The 20254-nt window shown below is 43.1% G+C and overlaps 1 protein-coding gene across 1 annotated transcript; it reads right to left on the bottom strand.

The window, feature by feature from the left end:
• Positions 1 to 1503: 1503 nt before the first annotated feature.
• Positions 1504 to 19716, bottom strand: SMIM13 (small integral membrane protein 13). Its single transcript, XM_043450180.1, has 2 exons — positions 19578 to 19716; positions 1504 to 5713 (listed from the first exon to the last, which is right to left on the bottom strand). Exons 1-2 carry the CDS (start codon positions 19651 to 19653, stop codon positions 5526 to 5528), a joined length of 264 nt encoding a protein of 87 aa, XP_043306115.1. The 5' UTR covers positions 19654 to 19716; the 3' UTR covers positions 1504 to 5525.
• Positions 19717 to 20254: the final 538 nt, after the last annotated feature.

Genomic DNA, 20254 nt, shown 5'->3' with positions numbered 1-20254 from the left:
GTGTGGAAATCATCTTCCACTTCTGTGTCACTTGCCTTCATGACCCAGCCTCAAGCCCTGCCGATGCTGCGTCCTCAAGCTTCCCGGGGCCGTCACTCCTTCCCAGCCCGCCGCTATCTAGCACCCTGTTCCCACTGGGTCCTCACACGAGGACTCCTCCGTGCGGTCAGCACAAGCTTCCTGGGCCGCCGCAGTTGGTCCAGGTGCTGCAGGCACTCGAGATGGTAGAGCTGCTGACACCGCGTGAGCGGTCCTTGACGACCTCATCTTTCCCACTTCTCCAGCTCCAAGATGTCTCACCCCATAGTCTCTCTCCATTCCAGGAACAGTCAACCGTAATACCTGCTGCTCTGCAAACCAGGCACCTTCCCTTGGCCTTTTTTTTCTGTCGGGAACCCTCTTCACCTCCTCTCTGATAAACTCCGCCCCACCCCCAAGGAAGTTCTTCATCTAACAGCTATCATTTTTATACCCAAAGCACATTACTTTAACCACCATGCCCTGGCTTGTAGAGCTGCCGGGTCGGGGTAAGGGGCGGGCTGAAGACAAAGCCTTCTCACAGCTCCCCGAGAACACGCCTCTTCCATTCTCAGGAAACTCCCTTCTGTTAAGGGCTGCCTGACCTCCCAGACCAGATCGGTCTTCCGCGTCCCTGAGCCGGTCCCCAGGTCACGGTCCTCTTCTCCATCCTGATTCCAGCCATCAGACAGAATTATCAGTGGCTGGGCTGATGGCCCACCCGACACCCTAGGATGCGTCACAGTTCTCAGATTCCCCTTTTCTGTGGTTGCTTCCCCTCCAAAATCCTAGTCTCCAACCCAATTTTCTGTTCGATCATACACACGCATATTACTACCTGCCACCTCCATGCCTTCCCACTTGCCCCACGTTTGGTGCTTTACTGATCTGGCTTCTCTTACGATCCGGCCGAGACCCCATGGCCCGTCTCCAGCAATCTCGAGTGACCGTGCCCTTGAGACACCCCTCCCTTACAAAGCCTGACCCTGGCCCAGGCCACTTTTTCCATTCTACGTTCTTGGCAGCTGAGCACCGCAGAGGGAAAATCAAAACTTGGCACCCAGCCATAGCAATTCAGTTTCCCATCTCAAATGGGTTTCAAAGGCTTCCCTCCATCTTCTTACTTGGCTGTGGTCAGTTCCCTCAGCCAGCCTTCCTGGTGGTTAACACTAACAAAATGGGAGACATGACCTATGGTGAAAAGAGCTTCCAAACAATCTTGAGGACAAGGGATAAAGCCTGAGAAGAAAAAGAAGGCTAAACGTTAAATGTAAACTAGTTCTAACACTGTATGTCCTTAGGTTCCAAGTCCATTCCTTTCATCCACTAGGAATGTTACTGCTAACTTATCCTAATTCTTGTAGATGTTTAGTTTGACAAATGAGGTGAAGGGTGAGCCCACGGGTAATAACGGCTGGTTTCCAATCCCTCACGTCCAAGCCACCCTTCGTACTTCTTATACTTCATTAGTGAAACAAACACAACTTTTGTTTTCACTTTAATTTATTCTTTGTAAAGTGACATCATACAGACAAACCACAGAAGCTTTAGACATAGTGTTGACCAGTTTTAAAACTGTAACAGCGAGTAACTGTTTTACAGCAAATAACATTTACACGGACTCCTCATCTTGTTATACAAAGGCATTATGAACACACACAGTTCTAATTCCTTATAAACCTATTTGTCAAGCAGCAAGATGACAATACATCGTAGCATAGCACAGAACGTTTCCTTCAAGAAACCAGAGCAGCGGTACTTGGCTAATGGTTATGCATAGAACTTAAAGGGTAATAAACACTGGTCATAAAGCAAGTGACACATGTACATTAATGAGTGAAAATTTAATTTTTATTAATATAAGATAAAATGTTACTCTTTATGCTTTAAGTTAAAAACTATAGAATACTTTAAAAGCAGACAATTCAAGGTGCTTTCATTTTAGACTCCATATCAAAATACCACTCCATTAATCGCTTAAGAACCCATAACCTTTGAGTACTGCTCATTGGCTTTTTAAAATCAACCTGAAATATAAAAGCACTTCAAGTTTACCAGTCAAAAGCTAATGTTACATTGGTTACATGTTACATTAAAACATAGCTTTTAAGAAAAACTGAATTTAAAAATACTGCAGCACGGAGCTCTAAAAAGTAAAAACGCACTACTTTCAAACCTTTCAACACATTTTGGTTTAAAATGCCCTACTTTGTGAAATCATTACTTACTATATTCCCAACTTTCAGTTAAAATGACAGGTTGAAATTGTTTTTAAATCTGATAACATCTAAAGAAATGGGTCAGCATGTAAATTGGCTATCCACCACAAAACGATGTTCCCACCACGAAAACATCACTACAGAGACCCAATGGATGAATGTAAATCTTAAAAACTTTATTTAACAGCGTCACACAAACATTTAGTGTCTTGTGGCCTTGAAATCAGAGCAATGCTACCAATAAATCTGAGATATGCAATTTTCACAGAAGTTTCAGAAGCAAAAGAAGAAACACAATTTATAAGTGGTGGGTTGGACAGAAATGAAAGCACCCACCAGAGTCCTCTCATTTTAGAATTAATCCTCCAACGAGGGCATCCGTGGTCACCATCACTGTTAGAGAGCATTCAGAAAAGACTAATACTTGTTTTTTTTTTTCATGCCCAGAACCCTCCAAGCTTCAAAATCAACCACAGGCTACTAAGAAACTGAAAATGCACTTATGATGAGCTCTGTAAGTTCAGCTACAAAAGCATTAAAACAGGAAAAATAAAAATAGAAACACTATATCACACAAGTAACTGTGTTAACTATTTCTCTTGCCTCTCTCAGTGGCCTTAGAAATAGGGACTATGGTGAGTCTATTAAGAAAAGAGGTGTGCAGGGGGGAAAATGTTTCAAACAAAGGAATCAGTTTGTAGAATTTTCATATTGGCAACAGCAACTTCTTTTTACTTTCCTAAGAGTTAAAACATGGCAGAGTGTGAGCTATTAATATGCTTTGGGCATACTTTCCAAGCAAGCTAAGCAGAATTTCTTAAAATTCTATTTTTAAAGACATCCATAAAAGCATAAACATTAATAAATAATACCAACATGTACATCTTTTCATGGATTAAATTGTGGATGACCCTTGCATATTTTAGGGGTTATGTTGGTCATCATTCTTAATACTGACACAATAGGAAGCTTTCCAGCTACTAAAAAAGTTGGTCAGCAACTATTATCTAACCTAAGACATCTACTACAAAGCAGAATCCATAGCTCCAAATATCAGCCTGTGAAAGATCCAATTCAAATATCCTCCCAGCACCAAGAAGCATGAAGTTCTGCCCTACCTGATGAGCACTTTAAAGTGATATTTAGCTAGTATGAAAGCATTAAAATGAATGCTTGATCAATATAGTCACATAAAGGTAGAAAACTGTATCCAGTAAGGAAATAAAGACGGTGCCCCACTCTCAGCTGCTGGGGACCGCTCCCCTTAGCAAATATTGAAAAGTAAAGTTAAACTCTGTAAATTCCCTTTTAGTACATGCAAAGGGCCACAACAACAGCACAGGTGTTCATCAACTCGGGGCAGAGTAGGTGACCTGTTAATAAAACTATCAGCATGGAGTACGAGGTATCAAACAAAATTACACAGTGGTAAAATAGAGGTGATACTCTGTAATGACTAGTTCTTGAGAAACAAACGTTTAAAACAGAGAGAGAACTTAAGATTAATAAAATAAGTTGGCTTTGCAATTTATTCTCATATAAAGCAGGCAACACTAAGTGGGAAAGTTCTTTAATGCATAGCTCTCTTCCCCAGGAAACACTCAGTCCAAAGTTCAGTGAAGACAAACAAGGGATCATGGCAAGAATCACTTTACAGTAAAGCGGGCATTTCCACCCACTCTCTCAATACCCAGCACCTCGGAGGCCTTGTCACTGAATTGCTGTTTGTGAAATGTTTTCTCCATGGCACATGCCTTGAGCATGAAGTCCTCCCATGTGCAAGGAGTAAGGAAGCCTACCCTTCCTGAAGGAAGAGGACAGAACCCAGATTCCCACATTTCTACTCTAGAATCATGAACAGGGTGCCCCAAAATGTGTCTCAGAGGATAGCTATTTAAACGATATGGTAAGAGTCAGAATTAAGTTCCCCAATAAATAGTTGCTATCCTAGGAATAAAAATAAATTTACAGACTATTTTTTTTTCCCCTAACCTAAGATACCATCGACGGTAAGATGCACCATATATATCACTAAGAAAAGACACAGGCAATTCAACTATGACACGATGCTTTTGTATTCTGCAGAAAGTCTAGCTTTCTGATTTACTAGAACAGAGCTTTTAAACAGGTATTTATCGCATCAACCTTGTGCACATGTCAAGGAAGTGCATGACGAAATAAGCTGGTTAAGTGATGACTATAACGTCGTAGTCTGAGTCTAACTCTTCGGAATCGTGCAGATGGGCATCTGCGTTTCTCCAGACCACAGCCCCCTGGGCATCGTCAAGAGCGCCGGGGATGGAGCACCGCTTTAAACGGCGCTCGGGCACCGCCCGCGGGTTAACGTTAGCAGAAAGCTTTGGACACAGTGAGGTTTGACGCCTCAAGGACAGCCCTGCTCGGCGCATGAATCGATCACACCAGCCTCTGGTGGCTTTGAACTTCGCTTTGTCTATTCCGAGGGCTTTGGCAATTTCTCCGGCCTTCAGCTGCATTGCTTGGCGTGTGATGGGCAGTCCTTTTGCACGCGTCTCACTGACAAAGTGTAGCACACCCTCGTCGACCTGTGGGTATCTTCCTTTCTTAGGGCCCGTAAAGCACTTTGTGGTGGCTTTACAGGAAAATATGGAGTTTCGGTCGCTCCTCCAGCGACGGATATTTGCTTCGCTGATATGGAACGCACGCCCCGCTGCTCTGTTCCCATGCTTTTCTGCATACACGATGACTTTTCGTTTCAAGGCTGAATCATAGTGCAATCTTTTTGAAGACATTTTTAAAAGCCAATTAAACCTGCCACATTTGATACCAACAATCAGTGATGCTATGACAAGCCTGAGGTTCACATGTGCCCAGGCGAGGGTGATTACATCATGACTGTTGCCTGGTGGACTGTAACCGTGAGATTATCCCCATTTCAGACAAGGCATGATGTGGGGGCAGAGGGGGAGGGGGAACATGGAACAGAACTAGCATTAATAAAATATGGTTTTTCAAGCCTGTAATATTTATCAGATTACCACCAGTGCAAGAAAAAAAGCCCAAGGGTGAAAGAAAAAGTATATATGTTGAAGCATATAAGCAAAAATTATCTTAACGATGAAATCCGCAATGGTCCAATTTGGTTGAAATTCCCTTTATTTGCATATGGCTTACATGTAAATCTTTTTTTGAACTGGACTTAGAATCCAAGAATGAATGTTCTTCACTCCTTTAGCAAACTGCAAAGCCCAATCATTACAGAGAGACTCCCAGGACCCTTGGTCATTCGCTATCACAGGACCGGCTGGCTCAGTGGCCTTCATCCGCAGGGGCCCTCCTCTGGCGAGTGGACCTGATCCTGTGCGGAGACGGTGAAGCATCTTCTTCAGTCTCAGACCCTGAAGGCTCACGGTCTCCCTCCTGGGATCCGGTGTCTCCCACCAGTTCCCGAAGAAACTTGAATTTTGACAAAAAAAGATGCCAAACAAAATACCAACCTAAAGAGAGATAAAAAACATTCAGAAAAATTATTATGCCCAGCATTATCAATTGAGAACATTTCAGTTAACTCTGTGTCAGGGGTATACTACAAAATAGGATGCATAATTTAAACGTGTAAGTTATAGTTATCAAGCATTTACTATGGACAAGGCATAAAGACAAACTCTGGGATTACATGGGATGCCCATGACCAAGTGCACAAATTTTTGCACTAACATGTTTTCACTTCTCCTAGGTATAACAACTGACCCCAAAAACAAGGCCATGGTTAGATCTTCCTCACCTTTGAAAATCCATCTGTAACTTTACAGTAGGCCCACCATATCCATAGTTCCACACCCAAGGATTCAACCTCAGATCATGTACTTAACTGCAGTATGTATTTAGTGCAAGAAATTCACATATAAGTGGACCTGCACAGTTCACACCCGTGTTATTCAAGGGTTTGCTGTACACCAGGGGTAGAGTTGCCCAGGTCATATGGTAACTTTCGCGTAACCATCTGTGAAATTGCTAAAGTCCTGTCCAAAGCAGCTGAGCCATTCTACATTCCCATCAGAAATTTAAGAGGCTCTCAATTTCTCCACATCCTCACCAAGACTTCCAATTTTCCACCCTTTTTATTATAGCCATCCTAGCAGGTATGAAGTGGTATATCAGAATGGCTCTTATGATGGCATTTCCCTAATGACTAAATTTGCTGACCATCTTTTTCTTGTGTTTACTGGCCACTTGTAAATCTTCTGTGGAGGAATGTCTATTAAACTTCCCTGCCCACTTTACAATCAGCTTGTCTTTTTACTGAGTTGCAGGAATTCTAAATACATTCTTGATACCAGTTGTTTATCAGACTTATTATCTGCAAACATTTTTTCCTCATTCTGTGGGCTGGTCTTTTCATTGTCTTGATCACATTCTTTGAAGTATGGTAGTTTTTTAATTATGATGGAGTCTAAGTTTTTGTTTGATGAAATCCAATTTGTTTTGTTTTTCTTTGGTTGCTTATGCTTTTGGGTACCATATCTAGGGAATCACTGACTAACTCAAGGTCATGAAGATTTATGCCTTCACATTCTTCTAAGGGTTTTAGTTTTAGCTCTTACACGTAGGTCTTTGATTGATTTTATTTAACTTTGGTGTAAAAGATCCAAATTAATCCTTTTGCATGTGGAAACTAAATTGTTGCAGAACTATTTGTGAAAAGACTGTTCTTCCCTCTATTAAACTGTCTTGGCAATTCTGTCAAAATTCCAATGATCATAAATGTTATAGTTTATTTCTGGGCTTCCCTTGTGGCTCAGCCGGTAAAAGTATCCACCTGCAATGTGGGAAACCTGGGTTCGATCTCTGGGTTGGCAAGATCTCTTGGAGAAGGGAAAGGCTACCCACTCCAGTATTCTGGCCTAGAGAATTCCATGGACTGTATAGACCATGGGGTCACAAAGATCTATTCCATTGATCTGTCTATCCTTATGCCATACATACATCATGTTGATTATAGCAGCTTTGTGTTTAGTTTTGAAATGAAGAGTATAAGTTCACGAACTTTGTTCTTTTCAAGACTATTTTGGCTATTCTGAGTCTTTTGCATTTCCATGTGCCATTTTCTTGTCAATTTTTGGAAAAAAAAAATTGCAAGAATTTTAACAGGGATTGTGTTGAATCTGTATGTCAATGGGGGAACCTATACTTTTTATAGATACTTCTCTGTCCATATCAAAATTTTTCCACAATGGACACAGAAAAATTTTTGACAATTAGAAAAATCAGGAGAAAAATAAGTCAGAAACCAACAAATAAATCATGAGTACTTTGTAGACTTCTCATTTTAAATACCCCAATACCATTAATTGGCCTAAATAAGCCCAGGTGATTTTAAGATACTAAGGAAAACCTCTCAGGTTAATTTTGAGAACTCAACCTAAAAGTTAAGTGCTAAATAGTTATTATGAAGGTGAATTTACCATCAGGAAAATTACAAGCAAGCTCAATCAAAGATGATGATAGTCTTGACCTCATAAAGATCAAAGATTTTAACAGTGGCTATTAGGTATAAAATGAGCAAAAATTTAGAACGTAAAAGGAAGTAGCTGGAACTCTTGACTGAAGAGGCAAGGGCTGTCACCAGTGGGGCTCCCACCATAAAATACTCTTGCCCTTGGGATGGTTCAGAGAAAGTCAAGTCCCCCAGCATAGGAATCTGCAAGAAAGGAACTGAAGACCGCCTTCAACAGTCAGTCTCAGGAGATAGAAATAACTGTATTCAGTGAGATCACAAACTCTTTCTCAATTTTAATAAAACACATCCAAAACAAAAGACGTAAAAAAAAAAATCACTGCCAGCAACCAAACAATATAAGGGATTCAATCTGAAGTGAAAATTCAGAATGTGGTAGCCGATCAGAGACTCCAGGGGCTGGGGTAGCAAGTTACAGCCTCCACACAGGACACTCCCCTCCCCACAACACCAGCTAAACCACGTCACACCTCTTTAATTATTACCTGCACCTGCAGTTAAGCAAACCTGAAAAGCAGCTCATTTTTCCCTATTCTGCCTGGGTGTGAGTGAGGGTTGCACGTGGAGGAGCATGTGGGCAGGGACACTGCTTCCCATGAAAACTCATGAGGCAGAGGATTCTCCCTAATACAGATGTGGAGCTCATCCGCTGGGCAGCCAAAGAAACAGCCACTGTGCTGCCTTTCTCAATGGCTACTGTAATGACAGGGTGAGAAAGCAGAGTTAGAAAGGGAAATTGTAGCGGTGAACCCTGAACAACCAAGAACTGCAGGGGTATTCGCTAGATTCGGGGAAGTTCACAAGTTATTCTCCAAGTAAAGACTAAGTTCTCACAGAGCTGTAATTCTGGGGAGACGGCAGGGGAGGGGGGTTCTATCTCCCAGCACTTAAGAGCTGGGAAGAGCTGGTGTTTAGGCAACAGACCATTCATCAGTGTTAACTGTCTGAACAGAGGATGACACTCAAAATGCCAGGCAGTTTGAATGGAAACACAATCACACAACATTTATTTTGGAAAAGGAAGGACAATTAAAACTCACAATAGGTATACTGGAAAAGTGTGACTTAGCAAAGAAGTTAAGAGAGGTACCATAATGCCAGATAAAACTGCTGATAGTTACTGGCTATGTTCATTAGACCTGGAAATAAAAACAGCTTTTTCTTTGGGCTTCCCTGGTGGCTAAGCAGTACAGCAATCACCTGCCAATGCAGGAGACACAATTTAAATCCCTGGATCAGAAAGACCCCCTGAGAAGGAAATGGCAACCCACTCCAGTACTCTTGCCTGGGAAAATTCCATGGACAGAGGAGTCCGGCAGGCTAGAGTCCATGGGGTCGCAAAGAATCGGACACGACTTGGTGACTAAACCACAACAAACGTCTTAACTTTGGGACAGGTACTGTGAGGAAATGCTCTGCACGGATCATTTATGGCCAAATTGTTGTTCACTATACACTGCCTTTCTACATACTTCTGACACGTCACATTCCCTACAGGTGAGGTAGGATCTGCTGAGGCTGGAAGTCCTATTCTCCCTTTTAAGCAGAGGAACATGTCTAAGTGGAAAGCAATCATTTATTTTCCAATGGAATGACCCCAGTTAAAGACATGAGAGGGCCACACAGTGCATCACTCAAACTGGCTACTCACCATGCCCCGCGCGGGAGCCTGGAGAAGCTCCTGATTCCCAACGACTCACCCCAGACACTGCAAATCCGTCTCCAGGGTTGTGCTTACTCATCCTCTCCAAGCTCCCTAGATGATTCTGATGCACAGGTAGGTGTGGAAAGAGAAGGCACGATGAAGAAGAAATATGAGTGCTACAGCGGATCAATTACAGCAAGTGGCCAAGGAAAAGGAGAAAAGGCTCAGCGGGAGGAGCAGGAGAGAGGTCGGATGTTCCTAACACCAAGTATCCATAGTTCCTCTGCTGCTGCGGTCCAGTCGCGAAGTCTCTGCCACCCCACAGACTGTAGCCCGCCAGGCTCCTCTGTCCACAAGATTTTTTAGGCAAGGATACTGAATACCTACAGGGCCTCTTGTAGAGGTGTAGCTCATACAGTTCCTCCCACCCAAACCTAATATGCAGACACCAGAAACTCTTTACCTATTTTTATTCCACAGACCATGGGTCTCCTATCTTGTCCTGGGATTCTAAGAGAAAAATGGATGGAGGGGAGGAGGGATAACAGAAAGAGGGGGCGAGGAGAAGGACTGTCCAAAATTAGATGCACTTACAGTCAAAAATGTACACCAACTGTTAAACAAGTACCATAGCTTTCCACAGTTTAAAAGGCAAGTCTGTGTGTTAGGTACACTGGCTGGCAACAGAGGTTGTGTATCCTGAGATAAGCAAAGGAGTACTCAGCTTGTGTGTGCCAGTACCCAAGCATGAGTTCAGAGAGGGCAGTTCAGGAAAACGCACTTTGTATCATCTTTGTATGCAAGATGAAGGGGATTCCCTGGCGGCTCAAACAGTAGAGAACTCACCTGCCAACGCAGGAGACCCGGCTTCAATCTCTGTGTTGGGAAGATCCCCTGGAGAAGGGAATGGCTACCCACTCCAGCATTCTTGCCTGGAGAATTCCATTGACAGACGAGCCTGGTGGGCTACATCCATGGGGTCGAAAACAGTTGGACACGACTGAGCAACCAACACAACAATAATGCAAGATACATGTGCTGGCAGCAGAAGGGTAGCAATGGCAGATGAACCCAAATAATGAACCATCACCATGCCACAAACCCAGAGGACAGTTGTAATCACAGAGTTCTCAGTTCACCAAGTGCTGTTACATTCAGCATTTAATACTCTCATTAGCCCTCTGAACTAGTGACACAAGAAATCATTACCCCCATTTTCTAGATAAGAAAACAGGCTCAAAGTAACTCATCACCATGGAAGAGGGCATGATCAGCAAATCAGAGCAGTGAGTTCACCAGTTCAGTTCAGTGGCTCAGTTACGTCCGACTCTTTGCGACCCCATGGACCGTAGCACGCCAGGCCTCCCTATCCATCACCAACTCCCACTGTTTACTCAATTCCTATCCATTGAGTCGGTGATGCCATCCAACCATCCCATCCTCTGTCGAACCTTCTCCCACCCTCAATATTTCCCAGCATCAGGGTCTTTTCAAATGAGTCAGTTCTTTGCATCAGGTGGCCAAAGTATTGGAGTTTCAGCTTCAGCATCAGTCCTTCCAATGAATATTCAGGACTGATTTCCTTTAAGATGGTCGCCTTGCATTCCGAGGGCCTCTCAAGAGTCTTCTCCAACACCACAGTTCAAAAGCATCAATTTTTTGGCGCTCAGTTTTCTTTACAGTCCAACTCTCACGTCCATACATGACTACTGGGAAAACCATAGCCTTGACTAGATGGACCTTTGTTGGCAAAGTCTCTGCTTTTTAATATGCTGTCTAGGTTGGTCATAACTTTTCTCCCAAAGAGTATGCATCTTTTAATTTCATGGCTGCAGTCACCATCTGCAGTGATTTTGGAGCCCAATAAAATAAAGTCTGTCACTGTTTCCCCATCTATTTGCCATGAAGTGATGGGACCGGATGCCATGATCTTCATTTTCTGAATGGTGAGTTTTAACCCTACTTTTTCACTCTCCTCTTTCAGTTTCATCAAGAGGCTTTTTAGTTTTTCACTTTCTGCCGTAAGGGTGGTGCCATCTGCATATCTGAGGTTACCGATATTTCTCCCAGCAATTTTGATTTCAGCTTATTTCAGCTTGTGCTTCATCCAGCCTGGCATTTCCCATGACTGACATACTGCTTTCCCTATTTGGAAACAGTCTGTTGTTCCATGCCCAGTTCTAACTGTTGCTTCCTGACCTGCATACAGGTTTCTCAAGAGGCAGGTTAGGTGGTCTGGTATTCTCATCTCTTTAAAAATTTTCCAGTTTGTTGTGGTTCACACAGTCAAAGACTTTGGCACAGTCAATAAAGCAGAAGTAGATGTTTTTCTGCAACTCTCTTGCTTTTTCGATGATCCAACAGATGTTGGCAATTTGATCTCTCGTTCCTCTGCCGTTTCTAAATCCAACTTGAATACCTGGAAGTTCACGGTTCACTTACTATTGAAGCCTGGCTTGGAGAATTTTGAGCATTACTTTACTAGTGTGTGCGGTAGTTTGAGCATTCTTTGGCATTTTCTTTCTTAGGGACTGGAATGAAAACTGACCTTTTCCAGTCCTGTGGCCACTACTGGGTTTTCCAAATATGCTGGCATATTGAGTGCAGCACTTTCACAGCATCATCTTTTAGGATTTGAAATAGCTCAACTGGAATTCCATCACCTCCACTAGCTTTGTTTGTAGTGATGCTTCCTAAGGCCCACTTGAGTTCACATTCCAGGATGTCTGGCTCTAGGTGAGTGATCACACCATTGTGATTATCTGGGTCCTGTAGATCTTTTTTGTATAGTTCTTCTGTGTATTCTTGCCACCTTTTCTTAATATCCTCTGCATCTGTTAGGTCCATACCATTGTCCTTTATGTGCTCATCTTTGCATTAAATGTTCCCTTGGTATCTCTAATTTTCTTGAAGAGATCTCTAGTCTTTCCCATTCTATTGTTTTCCTCTATTTCTTTGCACTGACCACTGAGGAAGGCTTTCTTATCTCTCCTTTCTATTCTTTGGAACTCCGCATTCAAATGGGTGTATCTTTCCTTTTCTCCTTTGCTTCTACTTCTCTTCTTTTCTCAGCTACTTGTAAGGCCTCCTCAGACAGCCATTTTGCTTTTTTGCATTTCTTTTTCTTAAGGATGGTCTTGATCCCTATCTCCTGTACAATGTCATGAACCTCCATCCATAGTTCTTCAGGTATTCTGTCTATCAGCTTTAATCCCTTGAAACTATTTCTCACTTCCACTGTATAATCGTAAGGGATTTGATTTACGTCATACCTGAATGGTCTAGCATTTCTCCCTACTTTCTTTAAGTCTGAATTTGGCAATAAGGAGTTCATGATCTGAGCCACAGTCAGCTCCCGGTCTTATTTTTGCTGTCTGTATAGAGCTTCTCCATCTTTGGCTGCAAAGAATATAATCATTCTGATTTCAGTGTTGACCATCTGGTGATGTCCATGTGTAGCATCTTCTTTTGTTGTTGGAAGAGGCTATTTGCTATGACCAGTGCATTCTCTTGGCAAAACTCTATTAGCCTTTGCCTTGCTTCATTTTGTACTCCAAGGTCAAATTTGCCTGTTACTCCAGGTGTTTCTTGACTTCCTACTTTTGCATTCCAGTCCCCTTATAATGAAAAGGACATCTTTTTTGATTGTTAGTTCTAGAAGGTCTTGTAGGTCTTCATAGAACCATTCAAGTTCAGCTTCTTCAGCATTACTGGTTGGAGTACAGACTTGGATTACCATGATACTGAATGGCTTGCCTTGGAAATGAACAGAGATCATTCTGTCATCTTTGAGACTGCACCCAAGTTCTGCATTTCGGACTCTTGTTGACTATGATGGCTACTCCATTTCTTCTAAGGGATTCTTGCCCACAGTAGTAGATATAATGGTCATCTGAGTTAAATTCACCCATTCCAGTCCATTTTAGTTCGCTAATTCCTAAAATGTCAACGTTCACTCTTGCCATCTCCTGTTTGATCACTTCCAATTTGCCTTGATTCATGGACCCAACATTCCAGGTTCCTATGCAATATTGCTCTTTACAGCATCAGACTTTGCTTCCATCACCAGTCACATCCACAACTAGGTGTTGTTTTTTGCTTTGGTTTCGTCCCTTCATTCTTTCTGGAGTTATTTCTCCACTGATCATATTGGGCACCTACCAACCTGGGGAGTCCATCTTTCAGTGTCCTATCTTTTTGCCTTTTCATATTGTTCGTGGGGTTCTCAAGGAAAGAATACTGAAGTCGTTTGCCATTCCTTCTCCAGTTCTCTTCTTCATTAAGTGCATCAATGAAGATTCTTTACCATCTGAGCCACTAGGGAAGCCCATTAAGTGTAAACCTTCTTAAATGCTATGATACAAGATACATTTTCTCACTATAATAAAATTTAACTAGAAAATGATAAAATGATATATAGGTGGGAAAAAAGAAATGTCCTAAATAACTCACAATTGAAAGAAGAAATCACAAGTGAAACTATAGTTTTTTCTAAAAAAATCAAAACTAATACTTGAAAAGAAATTAACATCGTTAGATACCTATTTTTACCTTTTTAAATAACAATAGTTTAAAATCAATAATCTAAGTTTCTATCATAAGAAACTAGAAGTACAAATTAAAATCAAAATAAATAGAAGAAAATAAAGATATAAACATAAATCAATGAAATAAAATATGGACAAGAAATTAAAAATCAGCCTTTCAGCAGCTGAGGAGCTGGGCAGATGGCTCAGAGAAGGACGTCAGATGTCACTGTCCTCCCAGCTTTTCGATCTTCCCTCAAAGCCTCTCAAGAAAATGGTTTGATCCCTCCCAAAAGAATAAATAAATAATCAGTAAAACAAAAAGATCCAGATTCTTTGAGAAGATCATAAAATTCATAAACCTCTAGCCAGACTGACCATACGCAAGAGAAAGAACACAATACCAAGAATGAAAGAGAAGACATCATCACAGATCCTACAGATATTAAATGATGAGAGAATATTAACTCAGATTAAACATAGTGCTTGAAAAACACAAACTCAAAAGCTTACTCAAGAGAAAACAGGTTAACTGGAATAGCCCAACATTAGCCCAAATGAAAGATAGTGAGTTTGTAATTAAAAACTTCCCCCAAAAGAAAAGTCCTGGCCTAAATTAATTCTACCAAACATTTAAGAAAGCATACTGGGGATTATGCTTTATTAGTTTTTGAATACTCATGACCTCCACCACAGCACCTGCACATAAGAGTTCACTAAGGGGAAAGGGCAACCCACTCCGGTGTCCTTGCCTAGAGTATCCCAGGGACGGCGGAGCCTGGCGGGCTGCCGTCTACGGGGTCGCACAGTCGGAGGCGACTGAAGCGGCGCAGCAGCAGCAGCAACAGCAACAGCAAAGGGTATTTTGCTGAGTAACACAAGGGTTATCCAGTTTGAGACAACCATGGTTTGTGCTACACTGAAGAGTGTGTTTCTAATAGGAATTTAATCATTTATACAGAGCAATCTTTCTTCACTCCTACTTCAGATATACAAAGGCCCTCTACATGTCAGGCATCACTCTCCAAGATCCAGGAAGAGAGAAGTGAACAAGCCAAAGAAGGTCCCTGTCTTCACTGAGCCTACACTCTAGTGGGAGGAAACAAACACATAAAATGTGGATGTACCACTGAGTGCCACATCCAAAGATTCAAACCACCACAGACAAAACAGACAAACAGACTGAAACTCAGGAGATAGTCGGTCCAAAGGGAAATGGATAGATAACAAAGATAAAGTATATGTATACAGTGGAGTATCACTCAGCCATAGGGGTTAAAAAATGAAATCTTGCCATTTGTAACAACCTGGATAGATCTAGAAGGTATTATGTTAGTGTCATAATTCAGACAGAGAAAGAAAAAAAAACACTCCATGATTTCACTTACAGGTGGAATCTAAAAAACAAATCAAATGAACAACCATAACTAAACATAAACAGAGTCATAGATACAGAGAACAAACAGATGGCTGCAAAGGAGGGGGGTGGGGCAGGGAGAAATAGGTGAGAGAGATTAAGAAGTACAAACTTATAGTTGCAAAGTGAGTGAGTCATGGGTATGAACTGTACAGCACGGGGAATAAAGTCAATAACTATGCAGTATCTTTGTACGGTGACAGATGTGACTAGGCTTTCATGGTGATCACTTTGACATGTATACAAACATCAAATCCCAATATCCTGTAACAGGAATTAACAGTGTGGTAGGTCAATTAGTACTTAAAAACAAACAAATTCATAGAAAAAGAGATCAGATCTATGTCTGATGGGCAGGAGAGAGATGGGATTGAATGAAGGTATAAATTTCTAGCTATAAGAGTACTAGGGACATAATGTACAACAAGATAAATATAATTAACACTGATGTATGTTATATATGAAAGCTAAGTGAGTAAATCCAAGAGTTCTCATCACTGAAAAAAAATTTTTTCTATTTCTTTACTTCCTTATCTAAGAGATGATGGATATTCACCAAACTTACTATAATAATCATTTCATGATGTGTGTAAATGTTGCACTCCTTAGATCTCTACAATTGTTGATAACTTGCTCAGGCGTGTCCAACTCTTTTGTGACCCCATGGACTGTAGCCCACCAGTCTCCTCTGTCCATGGAATTCTCCAGGCAAGAATATCTGAGTGGGTTGCCATTCCCTTCTCCAGGGCATCTTCCCAACCCAGGGTTCAAACCTTCATCTCCTACACTGCAGCCAGATTCTTTACCATTGAGCCCCCTGGGAAGCTCTAAATTTATACAGTACTGTAAGTCAATTATAGCTCAGTAACACTGGAAGGCAAAAAAAAAAGAGACACAAAACTGAATGACTTCCAGATGGAGTGAGCATTTGTAAGGAAAGGGCAAATCCAAGAATGACACCCAAGCCCCCGGCTGCTGGTAACATGTGAGCAGGGAGGAACAAACAGGTGGTAGAAATCAAAAGTTCTGTTTTAGATGTGTTTAGTTTGAGATGGTTATTAGATCTCCAAGTCAGGGTACTGAGGCATGAGCCTAGGGTGCAGGAGAGCCGTGATAGCTGGAGATACTAATGTTAGTCATTCATTACAGTTACTATTTAAATCTTTAGAACTAGATAAGGGACAGAATAGAAGGAAGGTGAAAACAGAAATATATATATATTTTTTATTATAACACAATATATTATAGGAGTGTAGAAAATAGCATGCATCTCATGGAGTAATGGCCAAGTACTAGTCTATAAAATTTTTATTTCAGAGATAAGAGTGATGATGGGAAGATAGATACATGTACATATAAACTGATTAATATATGTAACCTACATACTTATGAATGTACTGGAAGTAATGTAAAATATTTCCTATCATAGATTTAGTCAAAAAGAGTTAAATTCCAGGGGATGAGAAGATAGGAAAAGATAAAACAATTAACCACTATGGTAGGAAGAACACCATGAAGGCAGAGTGTATAGAAGCCACAAGAAATGCTTCTTGGGAAGAATGCTCACCTGGACAGAACGAGTCTGTGAGGTTAAAGAGAATTAGAACTCAAAAGTGACCATGGACTTGGTGATACAGAGGCCATTTGTTACTGAGCTTGCAACGGCAGTTTCGGTGAATAGTGGGAGTAGAAAATATTTTTAGAATGAATGAGAGGCAAGAAAGTACAACCAACAGATAGGAGAAGGAAGACCTCCCTAAGGAACCTGAAATTTGAAAATGAGAATTCACTATGTGAGAGAACCGGTCAGAGTTCTTTCAGGCTATGCATTTCTTGGGGCAGACCCAGGTCATTGATTTTTTAATCCCTAATGTGACTGTATTTGGAAGCAAGGCCTTTAAAGGTTTATTTAAAGGTTAAATAAATTGATAAGGGTGGGGCCCTAATCCAATATGACCAGTGCCCTTATTACATAAGATTAGGACACAGACACACACACACAGATGAAAGGTCAGGTGAAGACACAAGGAGAAGATAGCCATCTGTAAGTCAAGTAAAGAGGCTCAGAGGAAATTAACCTTGCTTGAACTTCTAGCCTCCAGACTATAAGAAAATAAATTTCTGTGGTTTAATGTCTATATTGTTATAGGAGACTTAGTTTCTCTCTCAAATCTGGTGTGATCCATCCCTCCCCCTCCCTAAGCCCCAGGCTCCCCCATTAGTCAAAACATGAAGCCACCCATCAATCACTCTCCCAACAAAAAAGTGCTCAGATTACTTCTTACAGCTATTATTCTGGACCACTCCAATCAAAATACGGCATTCTTTTCCTTACCACACCTCACCTCTCATTCCACATTGTTTTCTGAAGTCAAAGGCAGGGTACTTTTAGAAAAATGAGTAGAATTTAAGTCAAACAGCTACTGAAGGTTGAGAGAGCAAGTCTGACACGTAGCAAATAGGAATTTTGAGGTCTCAAAGGCAAGTTTGGCAAATACTCTAAAATGGTGAGAAGGGAGTGGCAGAGGATGAGATGGTTGGATGGCATCACAGACTCAATGGACGTAAATTTGAGCAGACTCTGGGAGATAGTGAAGGACAGACAGGTGCACGCAGTCCATTGGGCCCCAAAGAGTCGGACACGACTTAGCAACTGAACAACAAGGAAGTGGTGTATGGTTTACATGGTACATTGCCATATCCAGGTAGTTTGCATGTTCAAATCAGAAAGGAAAGCATGTTCACCTACTTCCTCATAACCACACAAATCACAAAGATTTGGTTTTCCTTATTTCAAGGATCCTAAACATCTACAATTAGCCCCAAATCCTGACATCACAGGCAGGAAGTTGAGAAAGGCCTTCCTTCCAATTGCTTTATCATCAGAAAAGCCTGTAAGTTAGAAACTTTAGCTCTAGTGCCTTAGTAAAAGCAAGAAAACTAAAAATATACAAACAAGTATATACACACAAGTGTATCTATATATACACATGTATATGATCATGTAAAAGGAAATTTTAAATACACATACAAGTACATAAATACAAATATACATATCTGTACATGCCTAAATGTTTCCAAACACAGCTGACTCTGAGCACTTGGTGCATTAATCACATAATGACTAAGCCCCATATTTTGAATACTAACCAATTATTGCATCAATCTGAATCCATACTTCAATGTGATAATTATAAAAAAGCAAACTCACTGACATCTGGTTGTAAACACTTTCCCAAATGTTCACAATTGCTCAGCCCCTTTGCTAAGAGAGCTGTGGCTGTCTGCTGTTGTTTGTTGTTCAGTCGCCCAGTCCTGTCCCACTCTTTGCAACCCCATGGACTGTAGCACACCTGGCCTCCCTGTCCCTCACCATCTCCAAGATTTTGTCCAAGTTCACGTTCATTGCATTGGTGATGCCATCCAACCACCAGTATTTTTGTCATCTGATGCGAACAGGCGACTCCTTGGAAAAGTCCCTGATGCTGGGAAAGATTGAGGGCAGAAGGAGAAGACGGCAGAGGATGAGATGGCTGGGTAGCTACCAGTTACTGTGAATTGGAAAAAAAAAAAGATCTACAATTGCGCTAAAATTACCTTGAGAAAAAAGTTTCACGTTCTCTCATTCCATGGAGGGGAAGGGAAAAAAACAAAATCACAGTAAACAAAATAGCACCATTACTACAGAACTAAGAGTTAGGTTACCTGACCCTGGAAGTTTAATATAGCCTGTGTTTTTTAAGTTCTGCCTCGTCTCGACACTGCTGTTTGGAATTGAGCTTACGCCTAACTCCAAGCAAACAATCTCACGCGTGCTGCAAAGCCAACTCTTGCTTCTGTCCCTGGTTCAAGGAAGGTAATGAAACCTCCCTCGCTTTATCATCGGGAGTCAGAACGTGTAAAAAGACAGAAAGAGGACGAATCACTGCACCTTCGCAAACAGGCCAAGGTGACGATATGGGTTGATCTGTGGCAAGGGTGGCGATCGAGGCGCTGCGGCGGCCAGGCTTAATCCCGGGTCCACACGCCCAGCGCTGGACCCGGCTCCCTCCTCTGCGGGACGCCAGCGGGGCCCGCGGTGGGCAGGGGTACCCAGCTCCGGGCTCACTCCCGAGGGGCAAGTGGAGAACCGATGGTTTTTCGACACTTGCCCACCCAGACCATCTTTTTTCTTTTTTCCTCTTTTAAAAACGAGAGACAGAACCAGCCAGTCGGCAGGACAAGCCGAGCCGGCGGGTGTGAACTACCCACTCACCGCACACCATCAGCAGCAGCACGATCAGCAGCGTGGCCACGAACACCAGCAGGGTCAGCCCCACGTTGTGCCACATCTTGGGGGCGGCGGGGCGGCGGGGCGGCGGCGGGCGCGGGCGGGCAGGCGGGCGGGCGGCGCGGCCGGGGCTTCAGCGGCCGGGGCGGCATGAGCGGCGGACGCCCCCCGCCCCCACCCGCCGGCAGCGCCCCCGGGAGGCGGGACGGGGCGGGGCGGCGCGGGGGCGGCCCCGCGGACGGCAGCCGGTCCGCGCGGTCCCTCTCAGGGCGACCGACCGATGGCGGGCGGGAGGCGGAGCGTGGGGGCGCCCCTACTCGTTCATCGCTCCGGGGACCCGGGGACGCGGCTCCGGGAGACCCCGGAGGCGGCCGGATGTGCTTCCATGACGGACGCCGCGAGCCCTTGAGGCGGACCGAGGGCGAGCACCGGAGCGTGCGGCGGCCGCCTGACCCTCGCGGTCGCCCGCCCGAGGGTCCCTCGGCCCCCTCGCGCACGGCAGGTAACGTCTCACCGCGGCGTCCGCAGCCCGTTTCCACCCCAGGCCCCCTCCCCCTGCGGCAGTTCGTCACTTGGCGCCCCCACCGCTCGCCGCCTCTGCGACGTGGGGCCTGCTGGGAGATGGAGTGCAGAGCCCGCTGGAGCTTTGGGGAGGCCGCCCG

Source organism: Cervus canadensis, chromosome 28, assembly GCF_019320065.1.
Source record: "Cervus canadensis isolate Bull #8, Minnesota chromosome 28, ASM1932006v1, whole genome shotgun sequence".
NCBI lineage: Eukaryota > Metazoa > Chordata > Mammalia > Artiodactyla > Cervidae > Cervus > Cervus canadensis.
Note: the sequence above shows the minus strand (reverse complement) of the source record. Positions and strands in the feature narration are given on the sequence as shown.